Source organism: Chaetomium globosum, genomic scaffold (assembly GCF_000143365.1).
Source record: "Chaetomium globosum CBS 148.51 scaffold_1 genomic scaffold, whole genome shotgun sequence".
NCBI lineage: Eukaryota > Fungi > Ascomycota > Sordariomycetes > Sordariales > Chaetomiaceae > Chaetomium > Chaetomium globosum.
This window is the reverse complement of record NT_165976.1, coordinates 2768768-2787960: the sequence shown is the minus strand read 5'-3', so window position 1 is coordinate 2787960 and position 19193 is coordinate 2768768. Positions and strand designations below refer to the sequence as shown.

The window sequence follows — 19193 nt, the reverse complement described above, 5'->3', positions numbered from 1 at the left end:
TCCAATCTCCTCGGTAGGTTACCCCGGAAGCAACCAGGGGTTGCGCGTCTCCAGCATGGCCTCGAACTGGCCGCAGCCCCCGAGCCACCCGAAATGCGATTTCTCTCTCAACTCGAACATTGGCTGATCGCAAGTTGCGTCAATAGCATTCGCTTACAATTAATCTATCCCGAAATCAATTCACAATGAAGTTCTCCTTCGGTACTGTTCTCGCCCTCGCGGCCGCTGTGCTCGCCCAGCCCAAGTTCACCAACTCCAACTTCGAAGTCGAGGAGGGGGAGCCGTTTACCCTCACGTGGAACAATGCCGAAGGGCCCGTCACCATTACTCTCGTGCACGGCCCCGAGAAGAACCTGCAGCCAGTCACGGTCCTTACCAGTAAGCGAACCTCAATTGTATGCGTCATGAAATTGATCAGATACTGACAGGCCACAGCTTCGGGAAGCGACGGCTCGTTCACCTGGACCCCCTCTGACTTGCCCTCGGACACGTATGCCTTCGAGATTATCGACGACACCGGGGTGAAGAACTGGAGTCAGCGGTTCCAGTACACCGGCACTGGCTCCGTCACTAGCACCGAGGCGCCCACATCCACCGCTGAATCCAGCACCAGCACCGAGGCCTCCAGCACCACCACCAGCAGCTCCAGCAGCAGCGAGACCGAGTCCACCACCACCTCCGAGGAGGCTAGCAGCACCAGTAAGCTTTTGCCCTCTAAAACCCTCGTCAATCAATCGTACATGACCGCTAACCCTCCTCTTCCAGCCTTCACCACCTCCACAACCGAGGAGGCCGAGACCAGCACCCGCGCGACCACCAGCCCCACCGGCTCCCCCCCGGACCTGAACAACGGCCAGCGCTTTGCGTCGCCCCTGGGCTTCGTCCTCGTCACCGTGGCCGCCCTGGTCTTCTTCCACTAAGAGAAGCCAAAACCGCGCGGAGGTGTTTTCGGCGTTGGTCGGGCTTTTGTTGGTACCTGGGGGAAAGGGGATGGGGTAGGAAAAGGGGGGGGGGTTGAGGAAACTTAACCCCCCTTGGTCTATTTTGCGTTCGTCTTCTCGTACATACCTTGTTCTTTGTCGACGATGCTGTAATTGTGACGGGTGCGAAACTCGGGTCAGGATTGTCTCGGCGGAGGCCGGGGGAGAGGTTTTCAAGTGAGGTTCTGTTGTGGACGGGGACGGGAGTGCGCGCGCGCGGAGGGTTCGGGTACGTGGTTTGGGGGTGTGAGGAAACCGTGGGCCCGGCCGGCCCTTTGCATCGGTGCGAGTTTCTGGGTTTCTTTGTCACGCGCCTCTGTCTGTCTGGATATCTACGTTTTTATGCGTAAGTGTCTTCTTGGGCGGGCGCCGGCATCGCAATGGGGACCGCTTGCTATCCCGCCGGCCTCGGTTTGGTGTTTTAGTTAGGGCAGCGTAAACGGCGTGTGCACACGCTGAATATCTGTCTAGGAATTAATACTTGTCATTGCTGACTCAGTTCGCCCGCTTGGTGACTCCACATGTTCGCCACATCAACCGCGGGTTCGGTGTTCATCTCTTCTTTTGACGACTCCTCGTTCGTCGGCAGCCTGCAGGCTTATAAAGTGGGTTCGCTTCAAACAGGATGATCACCGCTGCTTGCTGCAGCAAACCTGCGTCAGGCAAGGTGTGGCAGCAGCGTGGGTCGGCGGGATCTTGCAGGGCCAATGTGTGGGGTACAGACAGGATAGGACAGGACAGGCTGTGCCAGTCAGTCAGTCAGCCAAATTGATTGCTTGCTTCTCCTGGTTCAGGGATGGTAGGGCTGCTGCTGCCGGTCGATCTTGTGCGACGGTAAAACATGGTTTCGGCGTTGTTGAAGAAACCGTTGGAGGATGGCGCGGTGGCGGGACTTGGCTGCTGTGAGGCTGGCTGAGGTCAAGGGGGTGGAATGGACGGTGATCTACACGGTACATGGTATTCTTGGGTGTTTGGGAAGAATATTTGTGTTGTCAGAGATGACGGGACGATGCGGGAATAATGGGATTGTGAGGGAGGGACTCAGTCGTAGCTGAAACTTTGGTGACCCCTTGTCTGGGTTGTTTTGGGGTATGTAAAAGACTAGCTAGCTAGCGAGATCTATAAAAGCACTTTTTACGCTTGCTAACCATGCAATAACTGACATCACACGTCTGTCTATCCCAACCATGCAGCATGCTTCAACATGATATCCTATTAATAACGCCCTTCGCTTCTCCGTCCAGTTGCCCAGAAGGTCACTCCCGACGGGGGAATCGTTCCGAGTTGAAGAGGGGGAATCTGTCAACACTCGGCGACACTTGGAATGGCTCGGGAGGTGGCCGTTGGTTTTTGAAGCCCCTCCGTTGTGACACCAATGTCAAGGTCACGGGTTGGGTTGTCTGCCCGTCGCGCGCCTATGCGTGTGTTGTCATGCTCAGAGTTCGCCTTCGTGGGCGACTCCTCCTCCGACACCAACACCACGACGGTGCAGATGTCGTCCTCCTTCCCGCCGTGCCATACCTCGTGCGGGTAGTACTTCTTCACCTCCTTGGCAAACGGGCCGTCCAGTTTCCTGTTAACGCTGGCAGACTTGGCCGCGCTAACGAGTTGCGTTGCTAGCATGCTCTGCAGCGTGGGGTGGGAGCTTGCCGGGGTATCCGTCTCGCCTAGCGAGGTGAATGGCCTTAGGTCCGCCGCCACCTGCACGCCCCGCTCAGTGCTCGTCCACGCGCCCGCCTGTGCCATCGTGCGGCTAACGATGCGCAGTACGTCCTGGTTGAAGAGGTTATCCCAGAGGCCGTCGCTCGCGAGCACAAGTACGTCCCCGTGGCGGAGACCAATGCGTGACACCTCGGCGTCGCGCGGCTGGTCCATGAGCTGCGCCCCGCCAAACTTGGCGGCCCGTAGGAGCATGCTCGGCGGTACCACGCTCAACTGATAGGGGGTGTTGAAGGCGTGCGTTTGGGGCTCGCTGCACGCGTGAACCCCGTTGAGCCGGAGCAGGATGAAGCCGCTGTCGCCCAAATTGGCTACCTCAAGGAGTCCCTCTGCTGTGAGCAGCCCGACGATGGCGGTGCTGCCGCCGGCTTTGATCGCCGGGTCGTGGCAAACCGCTTCGTACCCCTTCTGCATCAGCTGCCGTGCCGTTAATGGCTTCCCACTTCCTTCCGGTGTGGTTGTCGCCGCGACGGCCGAGGACGCCATGTAGTCGCAGAACGCGTGAGAAAAGTCGGCCGGGTCAACTCCACTATCCATCCACCCGCCCACACCATCTGCTACGCCGAGCGCGACTTCGCCAGGGACCGCCCCGAGACGGCTGACGAAGAAAGCATCCTGTCCTGACTCGGGCCGCGAGGCCTTCCCCCGGCCGGCTTTCGGTGGTTGCACGCGATTATAAGGGTTGAACTGGAAAACGTGGGTCGAGGGGTCGTAAGGGCGGCCCTTCGCAATGTATGATGCTGCGATGTTGTAGACGAACTTGGGGGTTTGGGAGGATGAGGACGTGGACGTGGAATATAGGGCACGTGGGCGCATCAACGAGAGCGGAAATCGAGGAACACTGGGGTTTTGTTGTTGTCGGAAAGCTTGTATAGCTGCCGTGGCCCTCGTTGGACCGGAAGTTGCTGATTGCTGGACAGCAGGTCCGGAGCTGAAGGAAGCCGAGACTTTCGTGTTAGCCATAACGCCCATACGGAACGTTTTCGGCGTGGGACGGCATGGAAGCGAGAGCACCCGAGCTACACCAACGGTGCGTGCCATTTCGCGATAGCAGGGAGGACAAAGGCTTTCCCTGCGCGGCCTTTCCGGGCCGGCAAAGAGTGAAGGCTTAAGGGAGCGACCTCCTCTTCCAGGGCATCACGGACTTGTTCGGCGGTCGCGATCGCGATAGGGGTTCTGGCGGGGACGAGACGGTCCAGGACATCGGGTCCGCCGTGAGATCCAAAGTTTGAATCGTGTTTGTTCGGCTTTGGCCAGCGCCGAAGGTCACGCCGCAATGGATAGGCAGGTAAGAGCCAATCCTTCCCCTTTGCTGCGTTATTATGTCACCTTGCCGATAGGGACTGCTGAGCTTGCTGCTGGCGAAATTTCGTGCAGCTGTGGGGATTTCACCGCTGTCTCCACCGTCTCGTCCGGTTTGGATCGGCTGCAACGGGCTGGCCTGTGCAGACCATTTTGGCCGATTGCCGAGACGCTATTCCGTTCTTATATTAGATTAGAGCCCCGGCCTTTCAATCCCAATGCTGGGGAACGCTGAACGCGGCACTGAAAGGGATGGGATGAATACACCAGATGACAGGTAATCCATCTCCCTATTGTGAAGGATGTTCAGAAGGGATTGGCTGGTGAAATTGCCAAATTCTCGCGCCACTCGGTCCTCGCGACGCGCACATATTGCGTCACTTTCTGTGAAATGCCTAAGGTAGTGAGTTACCGCGGCCAGAGAATCTTTGAGTGCATGCTACCTGTAATTATCACCCGGGCCGTTCAGTCCCTGAAACGCCGGGGTGCATCATGAAACCTCGCCTCGCCTTCGCTGTCCTGGCGCCACTGCCGTCTCATGAGTCGGATCGTGGCTCAGTTCAACGACAGGGATGTCCCGCGACACTTCGTGCTCCCATTTAGAGGGCGATGAAGGGCGATGAAGGTGCCACCCCTCTATGATCGACGCGCGGTTGCCCATTGTGCCCGAGAACGAGATGCGACGTCGAACCGGACTTCATCTTGTTTCCGGGCTTGGCATATCTCTTCTTTGTTCGCTTCTCTTCAGATAGTCCCGACTTTTTTCACCAATTCATCACAATAACCCATTCTGGACCAGTGCTGGCACATTTCACTTCTCTTCGCCCATTCCTAGCCTTCCTGGACCGGACGACATTATCACCCAATCGATCTACATATTTAAAGCCAACACCCACATCCCGGAGATTCCGGCACAACCACGACAGCATGGCCCCAACGGTCATCCACCTATTGGCTCGACAGTTTGAGAATTGCACATTCACTGAGGATGGCTATCTCGACGAGGATAGCTGCTACGTACCCTTTTGGAGTACAAGGGTGCGTCCTGGATATGGCGCATTGACGAAAGACATAGAAAATTAACTTCGTTGCAGACAGGGACCATCGTCAAGTGGTCGCTCTTCCTCGGCATAATAGTAATGACCGGGCTTTATCTTCTGGTTGGCTATGTGCACGCTCAGAAAAGGATAAAGAAGGGCCTGCCACCCCTAGGATATCACCGAGTAGGTATCACCTCGAGGTCCCGCTTGGTTCAGCTAAACTAACACCAACTTAGTTCCTTGTCTCCCGTGCAACACTCGCCCGAGTTGACCCTCGCTATCGGCCTGCCCAACCGGGAGCCGTCTACATACCCACTACCGCTGAGCGGAACTACTACGACATGCATGCCATGCCCCCACCTGTATACGATCCTAATGCGCCGCGACCTCCCATGTACGAACCTCCAGCGGGCTCGGCCAAGATCGAACCCAATCAACAGCAGCATGGTTCCCAACCAAGCCAATCACCAAGCGAAGAGCGCTTTGAGTATGGGCCGCCACCTGGCTCACCACCGGTGCCAGGTCCGTCACAAGAGACGTATGCGCCACCTCCAGGGCCTCCGCCGAGTACCGCCCGACCCTAGCGGATGAAAAACACCAATCCTTTCCGAGGCTGAAGGATAAGGGCTTCGTAGCCGAAACAGGGTCTCCCCAGGGTATAGAGGGGTGAAGTGGCTAATAGTAATCCCTTACCTAGGAGCAAGGGCGGCTTGGGATTCGAGGTAACGGCGTTCAGGTCGGGATGGTACCAATATCTGCATTGCTTTACATTTATAACACGGACGACCTAAGCACGGTTGAATAGTCCTAGAAAGGAATAGAATAACATCAACTCCTTAAATCAATCCGTAAAGCCCGGCCATAACACCACGCTAAAAGCAACCGAACCAGAAGTGCGCCGACAGCGCAGGTGTATCATCCAAATCATGCCAGCATAAACCCCCTTTCCCAGCCTTCCATTAATCGAGTTCCATCGCATCCGGATCGTCCTCTTCCAACACCGGTAACAACTCGGTATCCATGGGCACCCCTCCTCCCACCGACGACGACGACGACGGTGACGATGCCATCACTTCCGGCACCATCACGCCCGGAGCATCCCTCTGCTCCCTCTCCACCCGCTGCTTTTCCCGCGCCCGCTCACGGGCCTCAATAATAGCTTTGCGGACGCTGTCCTGCTCCTCGGGCACCGTGAGGGAGCTCGGCACGCGATACAGCACCAGCTCCTTGCCACCGCCGCCGCCGCCGCCGCCGGGCCGCGGGTCCAGCACGTGGCTCGGGATGCGGCTGCTACGCAGATGCTTCTCGATGTCCGGGAGGAAGACCAGCTTGCTCTCGTGGTCGCTGTCGTTGTCCGAGGAGGAGAGCTCGTCGTCAAGGTTGTAGATGTACACTTTGTGTTTGGTGTCGTCGAGCTGCATCTGGGTGTCATCGGCGGCGGGGGGTTTTCGGGAGTGGTGTTTCTTGGGGCTGGCGGTGGTGGGTTGTTGTGAGGACTGGGAAATGGGGTTCTCGACTGGGACGTAGAGCTTTTGGCCGGATTGTTCTGGCGCCGTGTTAACTGGCTGGTGGGGTTGAGGTGGGATAGATGGGGGTCGCTGTGATAGGACGGGCCGCAGCATACCGAGATTCAACAAACTCAGCCGTTTGGAAAGGCGCTCATTGTTCTCGGGGGCCGTTTCGGCCTTGCGTTTGCGCGGGGGATGCAATGGTAATTGTTGCGCTGAGAAAGGACCTTTTTTGAGGTGTTGGTGGTGGAATTGGTCAATCCCGACTCCGTCCATCTTCAAGGGTCCTCTTCCTGCAGGGTTCACTATCGCCAGTAGCTCGACCTTTTTTCCCTCTCTTTGCCACTCCTCGCCGTCTACTGTCTCGAGCCCAATTGCTCGCACTACCGGGCCGCCAGCTGCAAGAGGGCTAAAAACACTATGGATCTTGTCCAATCAACTCAGAATCTGAATATTGGGTCGAGATAACGGAACGGCCGATATCGCAAGAGGAGAAGGGCGCGATGTTGGGTGCGTTGCGCTTAGCCCACGGGGTCGTGGTTGAGCCGGTCTAGAAGCTTGGGTGGCACCGGCTGCTATCGGCCGCCTTTTGAGACTTTGAGTCATGGCTCGCGAAGCTTCCACCACAAAACCCGCCCGCCCCGCAGTCTTGTTCTATAATCGAGAACTTTCGAGCAGCCACCACCTTCCCAAACCACAACACTGTGCGCCATTACTCCGCGTTAATCAACCTGCATTCCCGGATCGTGTCAGCATACAGAAACGGCCATCGATTTTATTCTCAATCCTCAACGCTGCCGACCATGGCCGAAGTCGAGTGGACAGGGCCCCGCGTCCGCAAGACGTTCTTGGATTATTTTGCAGAGAGGGGCCATTCCATCGGTAAGACGCTATAGCAACACCACCAGCACAGGATTTGCATCTTTTTGTACGCACGATAGTTCGTGCTGAAACACAGAATGCCTGCTTTTGGAACTTTACCATCTCACCATCCTTGCGAAAATATGCGCCTTGCCAAAAGCATACACGCCTTCGAACCTCGCTGACCTGACTGCCCCGCAGTACCCTCGTCCTCGGTCGTTCCTCACAATGACCCCACCTTGCTCTTTACGAATGCGGGCATGAACCAGTTCAAGCCCGTCTTTCTTGGGACAATTGGCAAGACTGAGCCCCTGGCCCAGATAAAGCGCGCGGTAGACACACAAAAGGTGAATTGCACGCTCAGACTTTTGTCCAGTTTGGGATCTTGGGCTAACTCAGACAGTGCATTCGTGCAGGCGGCAAACACAATGATCTCGACGATGTCGGCAAGGACAGCTACCACCATGTCAGTGCTTCCGCCCCATTGCCCCTTTCGCGGCCTCACTGGCTAATACACGGTAGACATTCTTTGAGATGTTGGGGAACTGGTCCTTTGGCGATTACTTCAAGAAGGAGGCTATCCAGTGGTCTTGGGAGCTCCTGACAAAGGTCTATGGACTGGACCCGAACCGACTCTACGTCACGTACTTCGAGGGTAATCCTGACATGAACCTCGAGCCGGATCTCGAGGCTAAGCAACTGTGGCTCGACGTCGGCGTTCCCGAGGACCATATTCTACCTGGCGACATGAAAGACAACTTCTGGGAGATGGGCGACCAAGGGCCATGCGGCCCTTGCAGCGAGGTTCACTACGACAAGGTCGGTGGGCGGAACGCTGCGCACCTTGTTAACCAAGATGACCCTCTCGTGGTAGAAGTGTGGAACAATGTTTTCATGCAGTTCGACCGCCAGAAGGATAAGTCACTTATGCCCCTACCAGCGAAGCACATTGATACCGGCATGGGTTTCGAGCGCCTAGTATCTGCTCTCCAGAACAAGACTTCCAACTACGCCACGGATATCTTCACCCCGCTTTTCGCCAGGATACAGGAGGTCACTGGCGCTCGGTCATACACGGACAAGTACGGGAAAGACGACGTTGACGGCATCGATACTGCCTACCGTGTCGCCGCCGACCATATCCGCCTTCTTTCGTTCGCCATCGCCGACGGTGCTGCACCCAACAATATCGGACGCGGCTACGTTGTTAGACGTGTTCTCCGGAGAGGTGTACGGTACGCGCGGAAGTATTTTCAGGCCGAGATCGGCTCGTTTTTTTCGAGCATTCTGCCGGCGCTAGTCGATCAGATGGGCGAGCAGTTCCCCGAGCTTAAGAAGAAGCAGGAGGACATCAAGGAGATTCTGGACGAGGAAGAGGTGGCCTTTGCGGTCACGTTGGATCGTGGCGAGAAGCAGTTCGAGAAATATGCCGCCTTAGCGGTGAAGTCCGGGGAAAATAAGCTCTCGGGCGCGGATGTGTGGCGTCTCTACGACACTTTTGGGTTCCCCGAGGATCTCACAAAGCTGATGGCTGAGGAGCGTGGGCTCACCATCGATGAAGCCGAAGTCGAAGTTGCTCGGGAAAAGGCGAGGGAAGCGAGCAAAGCCGTGAAGGAGGCCGTCCAAACCTTCCCCAAGCTGAACGTGCACCAAATTGCCGAGCTGGAGAACACCGTCAATCTTCCCCGGCCAGATTCCGAGGCCAAGTACAAGAAGGGTGACATCAAAGGCAAGGTACAGCTTGTCTTCACCGGCTCCGAGTTCCGCAAAACCAGCAAAGAGCTCCCGCCTAAAACTCCCCTCGGCTTGTTGCTCGATAAGACAAACTTCTACGCCGAGTCCGGCGGCCAGGTTGCGGATACCGGCAGGATTCTTATCGACGGCGTCGCCGAATTCAAGGTGCTCGACGTGCAAGAGTTCGGCGGTTACATCGTGCACAACGGCTACCTCGAGTACGGCGAGCTCACTGCCGGTGACGAGGTGATCTGTGAGTATGACGAGCTGCGGCGCCAGCCTATTCGGAACAACCACACCGGAACACACGTTCTTAACCACGCGCTGCGGGAGGTGCTTGGCGAGGAGGTCAACCAAAAGGGATCGCTGGTAGACCAGGACAAACTGCGGTTTGACTTTAGCCACAAGAGCCAGGTCAGTTTGGAAGAGATCAAGAAAATCGAGGCTATGTCAAATGAGGACATTCAGAGGGATTTCAAAACCTACGCCAAGGATGTTGACCTGAGCCTGGCGCGCGAAATTGAGGGTGTCCGCGCTGTCTTCGGCGAGACATACCCTGACCCGGTGCGCGTTGTATCGGTCGGCGTCGACGTTGATGAGCTGCTCAAGAACCCAAAGAACCCCGAGTGGCGCAAGGTCAGCGTTGAGTTCTGCGGCGGCACCCACGTCGACTCGACGGGTGCCATCAAGGATCTCATCATCGTTGAAGAGAGCGGTATCGCCAAGGGCATCCGACGAATCGTCGCCTACACAGGTGACGGCGCCCACCAGGCGCAGCGCGACGCGAAGACTTTTAGCGAGAAGCTTGAACACATCCAGGCGCTCGAGTTCGGCCCGCAAAAGGCGGCCGATATCAAGGCGGCGGCCGTCGAGCTTGACGCGCTTACCATCTCGGCGCTAACCAAGGAGGATCTGCGGCAGCGGTTCGCCAAGATCCAGAAAGAGGTCGTCGACGAGCAGAAGAAGCGCCAGAAGGCCGAGAGCAAGACGGCGCTCGACACGGTCCAGGACCACTTCAAGAAGGAGGAGAACAAGGAGGCCAAGTTCTTCGTTGGTCACCTCCCCATCTCGGCTAACTCCAAGGCCCTCGCCGATGTCCAGACGTACTACAAGTCCAAGGACAAGGACCAAAGACCGTCTATGTGTTTGCCGGCAGCAAAGATGATGCGGTCATGCCATGGTGTCTATGGTTGGCACAGTAAGTCACTACTCTCGAGTCTTAGGTCTACGAAAGAATGCCTCGCTAACATGGCTCGCAAGGATCTCTCCTCTAAAGGGTGTCACGGCCGAGCAGTGGACTGCCGCCGTCACGGAGGTCATTGGCGGCAAGACGGGCGGCAAGGAGCCCAGCCGGCAGGGCGCCGGTGCCGAGCCGGCCAAGCTTGACGAGGCCGTCGCTCGGGCAGAGCAATGGCTCGCGGACAAGATGAAGGAGCTCAACATTTGAGTCGAGGTTATGAGATATTGGGGTAATGTGATAGTAATGAGTTTGCTATCGTGATTTCAAGCCTATTATATATGTCGGAAGAGGGCGAGATATCCTAGGTTTAGACGGGTGAATGAATCAAAAAGATTGGAGCAGTCCTAGTTCCTAGGGTCGTCGGAATTCCTGTCAAAATAGCAGGTCGGGTTTAGACAAAAATGTTCGGGACAAGTTCAGGTGAATGTTTGCCCGACAATCTGGCGGGCCAGCAAGGGTTGTATTGTTACAGGACCGCGAAGCTCTCTGTATGTACATTACCACGGTTTGTTTTTATACAGTGAACATCACACTGGCATTCTTATACCAAGTCAGGAGCGGGTTCTCGCCGCTCTGCGTCTCGGTCTCCTCGAGGTACGCCCACCTGCGCATGAACTCCTCGTGGGTGAGCACGCGGGTCAGCTTGCCCGTGATGGCCTGGTAGGTGGCCTCGGCGGTGGAAAAGTTGGTGGGGAACATGATGTCGAAGTAACCCTGGTGCACCTGCCCGTGTGTGTCAGTGCCTGTTTCCTACCTGGTCCCAGGTGCCTTCCCTCACGTATACTAGACAGAGTACGAGAGGGAGTGGAATGCTTACCATTGGCGTGGAGACGGGTATGAGGCCGTCGCTGGAACCGTGTTTGCACAATTGGCGCGTTCAACTCCTTGATTGCCCCCGGCAGTGAGTGGAAATCGCTCGTCAGCAGGCGGTGGGCGGGGAAGTACTCGCCCTAGCACGTCAAAGAACTGCATTAGCCGCGTGGGTATGTACTCGGGCGGGCTGAGGTTGGCCGCCAGCGGTTTCTGCGCCGCGAGCCACCGGCCCATGCGCGTGGATGGGTAGGGCACCTTGTACCGCCCCCCCGTGGCCGCGTCCCGGACGCGGACGTACCGGGCAGCGACGGGATCCAGATGGGGGGTGTAGAACTCGTAGAAGTCGCCGTTTTCGTCAATCAGAACCATGCCTTGGAGCGGCTTCTGGGTTTCCATGTCGTAGCGGAGGATGTCGTGGGCGAAGTTGTCGAAGACTTCGAAGGCGAGGAAGAAGCAGGGTGAGGGGACCGGGTTGGTCCAGTCGAAGATGGACTGGTTGATGATTTCCACCTTGTCGGCGTGGCCCCGGGCGGCAAAGGACTGCTTCAACTGGGAGTTTTGGATGGTGGCGAGCTGGGTACTGATCTCGATGATCTTGTATTTTGTGCGGTCGTACACGGCGGGGTCGACGTCGCGAATGTGGTCGAGGATGTTGAGCATGAGGGTACCACGGCCGGCACCCATCTCGTATATGATTAGGTCATGGTAGGGGTAGGTGGTGAGCTTGTAGTTGGCGATGAGGTAGCGTGCGATTGCCTCTCCGTAATAGGGGCGGAACAGCTCGGTGGGTGTGTACCACAGCTGGCGGGTGTCGCTTGGAGACACGGCATCCATGGCATTCTCAAACTCGACATAGCGGCGGGACAAGAGTGAGTGGAAGTCAAGCTCATCGTATAACGAAGGAAAGTCGAAAGGTTCTCCTGGTGTGAAGATGACGACTTGCTTCGAGAAGTAGCCGTAGGTTGGGTTGTATAGACTGTCTAGACACGGCAGAAGATGTGTGTCAGCGCTTCCCATCCTATCTAATCAATTGGGATATTTAGTCTATTGCCCTCAAACTAACCTTCTATGAAGTCCCTCATCAACATTTTGACCCTACGCGGCCTCTCGTTGCGCCCGCGTAGGTCCAAGGCAGTCACCATGGGATATCTCTGAAACTCATCCGACATGTCATGTTGAAACATATCAGTCCGCTGCTGCCAGTTTGTTTCGGCCTGGGGCGTTCCTGCGCCCGTCCCGCCACGCCCACGACTCGCATAGGAACGTCGTTGGTGGTGGTGGTGGTGGTGGTGTGGTTGCTGCGGGTACCGGAGCTGCTGCCCCTGAAGTCGTTGTCGGCGCACATCTCGGAGTGTTGTTGTAAACGTTGCCAAGTTCCGTCGTGACTGACAAGCCGGATGGCGCCGAAACAGTTGTCGAAACAACTGGGTGACTATGGGAGAGTCCATGTTCCCAAGGAAGGGGGGTTTCGTTGGCGGGGACCTCGAATGACTCCAGACAAGATTTGAGAAGCTGTTAGCGTTCGCCGCGTCAATTGGGGGGTCGACTTTTTTGAGGTGGCCCGAGCTCCCTAGCTGGATTGTAGCACGCGAGCTCGCTGGCATGGCGGGGTCCAGCCCCATAACCCTGAAGAACTGAACCCTCTTTAGCAAGGTCCTGTGTAGCACCACGAAGGCTCGCCTGTGTTAGGGCCCAGGTGTATGATGACATCAAAAGCCCAATCCAAGATCGCCTTGAATTCTCATAGGACATAAGGTATTTCTCAGCCCCACTGATATCTGTGTTCATATTTTTGATCATTTTCGACATTTTGAGTCTCACATACATCTTCTCATCCAGACGGTCTTGGTATTTTTTTTGGTTCAACGATAACGAGGTGTCTAGGAACCACTTGCCTGGATTAGCGGGGGACAAAAAATCATGGACATGAGATCAGAATGTCTCTGAGCGACCACCCTCGAGTCTACGGCACTGCCGCTCTGACGGTGGCCTTTGTTGCCGGTGTATTCATAACCCTGGGGTTCAAGGATCTCTATCCAGAACTAGAGACACGATATGAGCGACAAAAGAGGAAGTCAAGGAGGGGCAGCATTTTATTCGGGCCAGTCAATTTAGAGGATCGTGAGGGGTCCTTTGGGGGGAACTACGATCGTGGCAATGGCATCGTGAATGGCATCGAGGGCACCATTGGCAACACGCCCCTCATCAAACTCCGCAGCCTCTCGGAAGCCACCGGCTGCATCATCCTCGCCAAAGCCGAGTTCCTCAACGGCGCCGGCGGCAGCCCCAAGGACCGAGTGGCCCTGAACATGATCCAAGTCGCCGAGGAACAAGGCCTCCTCTCCCCCGGCCGCGGCGACACCATCTACGAGGGCACCGTCGGCAGTACCGGCATCTCCCTGGCCGTGCTGGCCCGCGCCCGCGGCTACAACGCCCACATCTGCATGCCCGACGACATGGCCATCGAAAAGTCCGACCTGCTTCACCACCTCGGCGCAACCGTCGAACGGGTGCCCGTCGCGCCCATCACCGACCCCGGCCACTTCGTCAACCTGGCCCGCACCCGGGCCAAGGAACACACCGCGGCCTCCGACACACCCTCGCGGGGCTTCTTCGCGGACCAGTTCGAGTCGCTCGCCAACTACACGGCACACATGAAGACCACGGGCCCGGAGATCTACGCGCAGACCGAGGGGCGGCTGGACGCGTTCGTGGCGGGGGCCGGCACGGGGGGCACGATCGCGGGGGTGGCCAAGCACCTCAAGGAGGAGCGGGGGCTGGCGGGGCTGCGGGTGGTGCTGGCGGACCCGCAGGGCAGCGGGCTGTACAACAAGGTGCGGCACGGGGTCATGTACTCGCCGACGGAGCGCGAGGGCACGCGGCGCCGGACGCAGGTCGACACCATGGTGGAGGGCATCGGCATCAACCGCGTGACGGAGAACTTTGAGGCCGGCCGTGGGTTGGTGGATGACGCCGTCAAGGTCACGGATGAGCAGGCCTGCCGCATGGCGCGCTGGTTGGTGGAGCACGATGGTGTGTTTGTGGGCAGCAGCAGCGCGGTGAACTGCGTTGCTGCTGTGGTGACGGCGCTCAAGATGCCCAAGAATAGCCGGGTGGTGACGATCCTGTGCGATTCTGGGTCGAGGCATCTGAGCAAGTTCTGGAAGCACATCGCGGCGATGGGACTGGAGGATGAGGCGCGGGAGCAGGACGAGGACTTGCTTGCTGTGCTGGGACTTCAGGATCTCCGGAGGTAACGACCTAGGCAAGTAAGTGGTACTAGTCAAAGGTAGCTCGGACTTCGGTTGTACATACAATTAGATTGATACCCAGAGTGGCCAATATGTTTGCGGTGTTTGACGGAACTGGTATTGGGGCGCCTTTTTTGTTCTTGCACCGCGTGGTGTCTTGTCATATATGGGTTACAGAACTCTTGTCCTTCGCTGGCGATCATCTAACCCCTATATGTAACAAAAAGAAGCATACGCGCTTTCCAAGATCGGGCATCATTAAGCCGCCGTTGGTATTGTGAAGAGCCACCGCAAAAATGTCCTTTCCTTTGACTCCTTAAGCACCTGGATATTCCGTTACCTGGTCACACCTAACGAGAACCGGACCAGAGTAGAGTGACTGGTTGAGAAGCACCTCTCTACATTTACAGGACCAACCCTTCTCGGCGGCCACCCCCGATGGCCCCGTCCCGAAACTCACCAATATAGCCCTCGAAAAGCAAAAACTCCCCGCCGTGACTCCCGAAAAGGCTGAACTCAGCTGTGAAATGCGCCCCCAAGTCAGGAGGACTCTCTCAAAGGAGATGAAAGATAATAAGGACCCAAAAAGACCAAAAAAAAAGGAAATGAGCGAGCCGGGTTGACCCCGAGGCACGGCGCATCTACTAAGAAAACTAGATTCTCAATGTCAGCACGGGAGGCATAACTCAGACACCATACATGGGGAGAACTCACCTTCCAGCGGTGGCCGCAGACCGTGCACTCGCAAAAGGTCGTCATCGGTTCATCGGCGGAACGGGTCTGAGCTTGGCTGTACGAGACCTTCTTTTGCTTGCACTTGCCGCACTGCAGCGAATCACTGATAGACCGCTGGGCCATGGGCACCTGTGCCTTGAGCATGTTCTCGCGCTCGAGGGCGGCGTCCCGCTCGCGCTGGGCGTCCGAAGCGAGCTCCTCGTCCGTCATGACGGCGAACTTTTCTGGCGCGATGTCGCCCCGAAGCACGCGGCGGCCCAGCTCGGGATTGTCCTTGCGCTTGAGGCTCGTCATGAGCCCGCGGATTTTGGCGCGGTACTCGTTGGTGTCCCCGTACGCGGCGTAAGCGGCCGCCTCCACCTCCATGGTACGCTGCAGCACCTCCTCGATCGACTCGGTCGCGCGGTATGCCAGGCCGTTGTACAGCACGCCGATACTACCGTCGCGCGTTTTGTTGCCCGTCCGCGAGATATCCACCTTGTCGACTCGGAAGTGGCGCTTCTCGGGGTCGCCTTCGTACGGGGTGCTGTAGGAGGTCGACGGCGGCGCGGGCGAGTCCTTGGGGGTGGGTGATGTGGGTGACTTGCTCTGCTCTGACTTGCTCTGCTCTAACTTGCTCTGCTCCAGCTTGCGCTTCTTGGACTCTTTGGCGGCATCCACGTTCTTTCGCCATTTCGAAACGATCTCGCTGGCTAGCCGGGCAATCTCTTTGTTTGCGTTGTGTCGCAGCTTGCCTACTGCGACGCCGGCTTTTGTGGACTGTAGGTCATTATCGTGAGCATCCCTCACCAAAAAAGCTGGAAGCTCGGGTTTGGGCAGACTTACACGAAGCTGCTCCTCGGTCGGCGCTTTGGCATTCTTCAATTCCTCCAGCAACGCGATCACGACAGACGGAGGTTCGGCGGCGGCGGCGGCCTTATTCAACGTCTTGACCCTCTTGCTCAGTACTTGGTCATCCATTTTGGATTTTGGATATAGGATCTGCTATTTTTGGGGGGTGGTTTCCGTTCCCGGATTCGGCGGTAGCGGTTCAAAGCGAACGGCGGCAACTCGAAGAACGGCTCGCTGTCGGTGTGTCTGGAGGGCCGAGTTACAAGACTAGATGGTCGGATTTAGCGTAACGCGACTTCGGGCAGAAAATGTCGGGATGCGTTAGTTAGATGCGATAAGTGTGGTGTCGGTTGAAAGTTGAAGGTGTTGCTAAGGCTAGAAAAGTGGACGACGTGGAATGCAAAGCAACTTTCCCGAATTGGCGAACAAAAAGATCCCTGTTTTGGCGATTGTTCTCGCGTGCCCCACCTCCACCGGAGCCTCAGCTTGCCTTCCCTAGTTGTGGGGCGCTTTTTTGTCCTCGGTTCATCCGCTCGGCAGGGAAGACGTCAACACTTGGCTCCAGGGCTCACTCACCACTTGAATCGGACTTTGTGGCCACAAATTTACGACCTACCGATAGCATTGAAGAACCGCCGACTCGGTCACGGCAATCGAAGCAGCACTTAGGAGCTCGAAAATAATATTTATATATTAGGCTCGAATACATAATCTACATAGAGCCCCTTCCACCGTTCTTAGCGCGCCGTCCTCTTCAAAGGTTTCAGATTCTGGTGGTAAGTTAGCTCTATTGGGCGTGGCTCCCGGTGTTTGTCGCTACCCTGGGAGCATGGTATGGGTATGAGTAGCTACTTGTTCGCGATGAATAAAAACTGTAGTCATCTTCTAAAAGGTGACGAAGGCAACCCGTTGTTTTATCAGAACTCATCAACTCAAAGTATACCATGGGACAAGGGACAAGTTAAGTTTAGAAGCAGAGACATGATTTCAGCATCTTCACATCATGTAATAAGTGTATGAGAGAGTTGGTTTTAAATTTACATTCAAGTTCAAATTCATTTTTGTCATCAATCATTAAGTCTAAGTCTATCATCCAATTCCTTGCCAACGCCATGTCCAAACCAACCAAATCCATCATATAATATGTTTAACGCTTTAGATGTGATCCTTATGCCTTTATACTTTTTAAACCAGGTCTTCACTTTTAATGGCTTTGCCACCCACGGTAATCCCCTCCGTTAGGCCGCAACACCAATCTCCACATCTTCCAGTCCTCCGGGTCCGGAGTCGAGTAATCACGAGTAAACTCGAAACGGCTGAGCAAAACGCACAGCAAGACCTTCATCTCAATCTCGGCAAACTTGCGGCCGAGGCAGCCACGTGGACCTTGCAAGAAGGTCATGAAAGCGTTGGGGGTGGCCGTGGCCTGCGGGTAGTTCCAGCGATCCGGGTCGAACGAGTCAGCGTCGTCACCCCAGAACCATTCCATGCGGTTGATGGCGTTGGCAAGCATGTACACCACGGTGCCGGCGGGCACCTTGTAGCCCTCGATGACGTCGTCCCGGAGCGACTCGCGCACCGTCATGGGGATGGGCGGGATGTAGCGCAGCGACTCGCGGCACACGTTGTCTAGGTAGGGGAGGCAGTCCGGGTCGTCCAGCTCCATTGTCGGGTCGTGGGACCAGCGGCTGTTGAAGAGGAAGGGCATGTGATACCGGATCTCGTCCCGCAGCCGTTCCTGCACTTCCGGGTGGATGGAGAGAAGGTGGATGGTCCAGGCGGTGCCCGTGGCCGTGGTGTCGTGGCCGGCGGCGAGGAAGGTCATGACTTGGTCGCGCATGGCTATGAATGAGAGACCGGCTTCACCCTTGTCCTTGAGCTTGAGGTTCTCCTGGGCGATAAGGGCGAGAACGTCCTTGGCGTAGGGGTTCTGCTCGGCGTCTTCGAGCTTCTCGTTGAGGATGGTGGTCGCCTCGTGGACAATGATGCTGCGGGCCAGCTCCATATCGCGGTTCATCTGGGCCGGGATGTGCTTCGAGCTGGGGAAAAAGGCCTGGATGCCGTGCAGGACCCGGGAAGCCAAATCGAAGTTGAACACCAACCTGTACGCGTGGCGGATGTCAAGGGTGGGATCGTCAAGCGAGTTGATATCGTAGCCGAAGCCCGCCTCGCCGATGATGTCGAGAGTGCACCGGTTGAACCATTCCAGGACTTCGAAACTGGTTGAAGTCTGATGGGAAGCGCGCATCTCGCTCAACTGGAGGTCAACCATTTGAAAAGCCTTATCCCAGAAGATGGAAACGAAGGTGCGGATAGCGGTGATGGAAAATCCGGGGTTGAGTGCCTTGCGCTGAGAGGTGTGGTGGTCGCCTTCGGCCAGGAGAACACCGTCTCCGAGGATACGTTGCATCCAGAGCTTGGCACGAAGGGGCTTGGGGTAGTTATAGGGGTTCTTAACTGTCAAGTGACGGATGGACATGTCGTCGGCGACCGACAGTCTCTCGCAGCCGAAGGGGAAGAAGTAACGGATGATGCCGCCGTGTTCTCTGTGCCAGCGACGTTGCGGCAGACCACACTCCTCGAATATAATGGGAACGAGCTGGCCCCAGAGAGGGAAGCCCCCAACGGTTGGAACATGGCGCAACTGGGAGAAGTAGACAGGGAAGAGCCAACCCCTATAGACAACCCAGTAGGCCGCGACAATCAAAACAGCTAGTCCTGGTGTCGCTGTGTAGAGGGGGAAGTCCATCTTCTTGGTGCAGTAGAAGGAGGTTGCCACGGCAAACGCTTAGACGGGGACCGGGGTGTTGATGGTGATCTTGGGCATGTTGTAGTTGCCGCCGAGAACACAAGGGAGTGAATAGTATCCGCCCATGGTGATTTATAGTAAGAAACAATGAAGTTTTTTGGCGTTGGCCGAGTCAAGAAACCGTCCTAGAGAGGAAGAGGTGAAATTGGCTGGTGTTGGGTGGTGTTCCTGAGGGGTGATGTTTTTGACTGAAGTTTTTGAGTGGAAAGAAACGGGAGAAAGGGGGGGAGGGTAGAGTATTTAAACAACGAAGCTCGGGGGACCGTGCCCTTTCTGATTGTGCAGCCACCCAAGGCATACACTTATCTATCTCACACATAGGCGATCCCCTCATGGGCGTAGACCGGCGACGACGCTCAGACCCTTGAAG

At 56.5% G+C, this 19193-nt stretch overlaps 9 protein-coding genes across 9 annotated transcripts; 4 read left to right on the top strand and 5 right to left on the bottom strand.

Annotated features, from left to right (window-relative positions):
* Positions 1-185: 185 nt before the first annotated feature.
* CHGG_00906 (uncharacterized protein) lies at positions 186-920 on the top strand (the record flags this gene model as incomplete). The annotated part of the gene is made up of 3 exons (XM_001220126.1): positions 186-378; positions 436-699; positions 766-920. 3 exons carry the CDS (start codon positions 186-188, stop codon positions 918-920), a joined length of 612 nt encoding a protein of 203 aa, XP_001220127.1.
* Positions 921-2282: 1362 nt separating this feature from the next.
* Positions 2283-3740, bottom strand: CHGG_00905 (uncharacterized protein; the record flags this gene model as incomplete). Its single annotated transcript, XM_001220125.1, has 1 exon — positions 2283-3740. The coding sequence occupies one exon, from the start codon at positions 3738-3740 to the stop codon at positions 2283-2285; it is 1458 nt and encodes a 485-aa protein (XP_001220126.1).
* A 1188-nt stretch (positions 3741-4928) lies between these two features.
* On the top strand, positions 4929-5625 carry CHGG_00904 (uncharacterized protein; the record flags this gene model as incomplete). The annotated part of the gene is made up of 3 exons (XM_001220124.1): positions 4929-5039; positions 5096-5224; positions 5278-5625. The coding sequence occupies 3 exons, from the start codon at positions 4929-4931 to the stop codon at positions 5623-5625; spliced, it is 588 nt and encodes a 195-aa protein (XP_001220125.1).
* A 375-nt stretch (positions 5626-6000) lies between these two features.
* On the bottom strand, positions 6001-7155 carry CHGG_00903 (uncharacterized protein; the record flags this gene model as incomplete). Its single annotated transcript, XM_001220123.1, has 2 exons — positions 6001-6967; positions 7019-7155. 2 exons carry the CDS (start codon positions 7153-7155, stop codon positions 6001-6003), a joined length of 1104 nt encoding a protein of 367 aa, XP_001220124.1.
* Positions 7156-7944: 789 nt separating this feature from the next.
* Positions 7945-10530, top strand: CHGG_00902 (uncharacterized protein; the record flags this gene model as incomplete). Its single annotated transcript, XM_001220122.1, has 2 exons — positions 7945-10342; positions 10421-10530. 2 exons carry the CDS (start codon positions 7945-7947, stop codon positions 10528-10530), a joined length of 2508 nt encoding a protein of 835 aa, XP_001220123.1.
* A 367-nt stretch (positions 10531-10897) lies between these two features.
* On the bottom strand, positions 10898-12366 carry CHGG_00901 (uncharacterized protein; the record flags this gene model as incomplete). Its single annotated transcript, XM_001220121.1, has 4 exons — positions 10898-11107; positions 11202-11232; positions 11496-12177; positions 12261-12366. 4 exons carry the CDS (start codon positions 12364-12366, stop codon positions 10898-10900), a joined length of 1029 nt encoding a protein of 342 aa, XP_001220122.1.
* Positions 12367-13134: 768 nt separating this feature from the next.
* On the top strand, positions 13135-14454 carry CHGG_00900 (uncharacterized protein; the record flags this gene model as incomplete). Its single annotated transcript, XM_001220120.1, has 1 exon — positions 13135-14454. The coding sequence occupies one exon, from the start codon at positions 13135-13137 to the stop codon at positions 14452-14454; it is 1320 nt and encodes a 439-aa protein (XP_001220121.1).
* Positions 14455-15092: 638 nt separating this feature from the next.
* On the bottom strand, positions 15093-16143 carry CHGG_00899 (uncharacterized protein; the record flags this gene model as incomplete). The annotated part of the gene is made up of 3 exons (XM_001220119.1): positions 15093-15101; positions 15163-15942; positions 16009-16143. 3 exons carry the CDS (start codon positions 16141-16143, stop codon positions 15093-15095), a joined length of 924 nt encoding a protein of 307 aa, XP_001220120.1.
* A 1075-nt stretch (positions 16144-17218) lies between these two features.
* Positions 17219-18763, bottom strand: CHGG_00898 (uncharacterized protein; the record flags this gene model as incomplete). Its single annotated transcript, XM_001220118.1, has 1 exon — positions 17219-18763. One exon carries the CDS (start codon positions 18761-18763, stop codon positions 17219-17221), a length of 1545 nt encoding a protein of 514 aa, XP_001220119.1.
* Between the last annotated feature and the right edge of the window lie 430 nt (positions 18764-19193).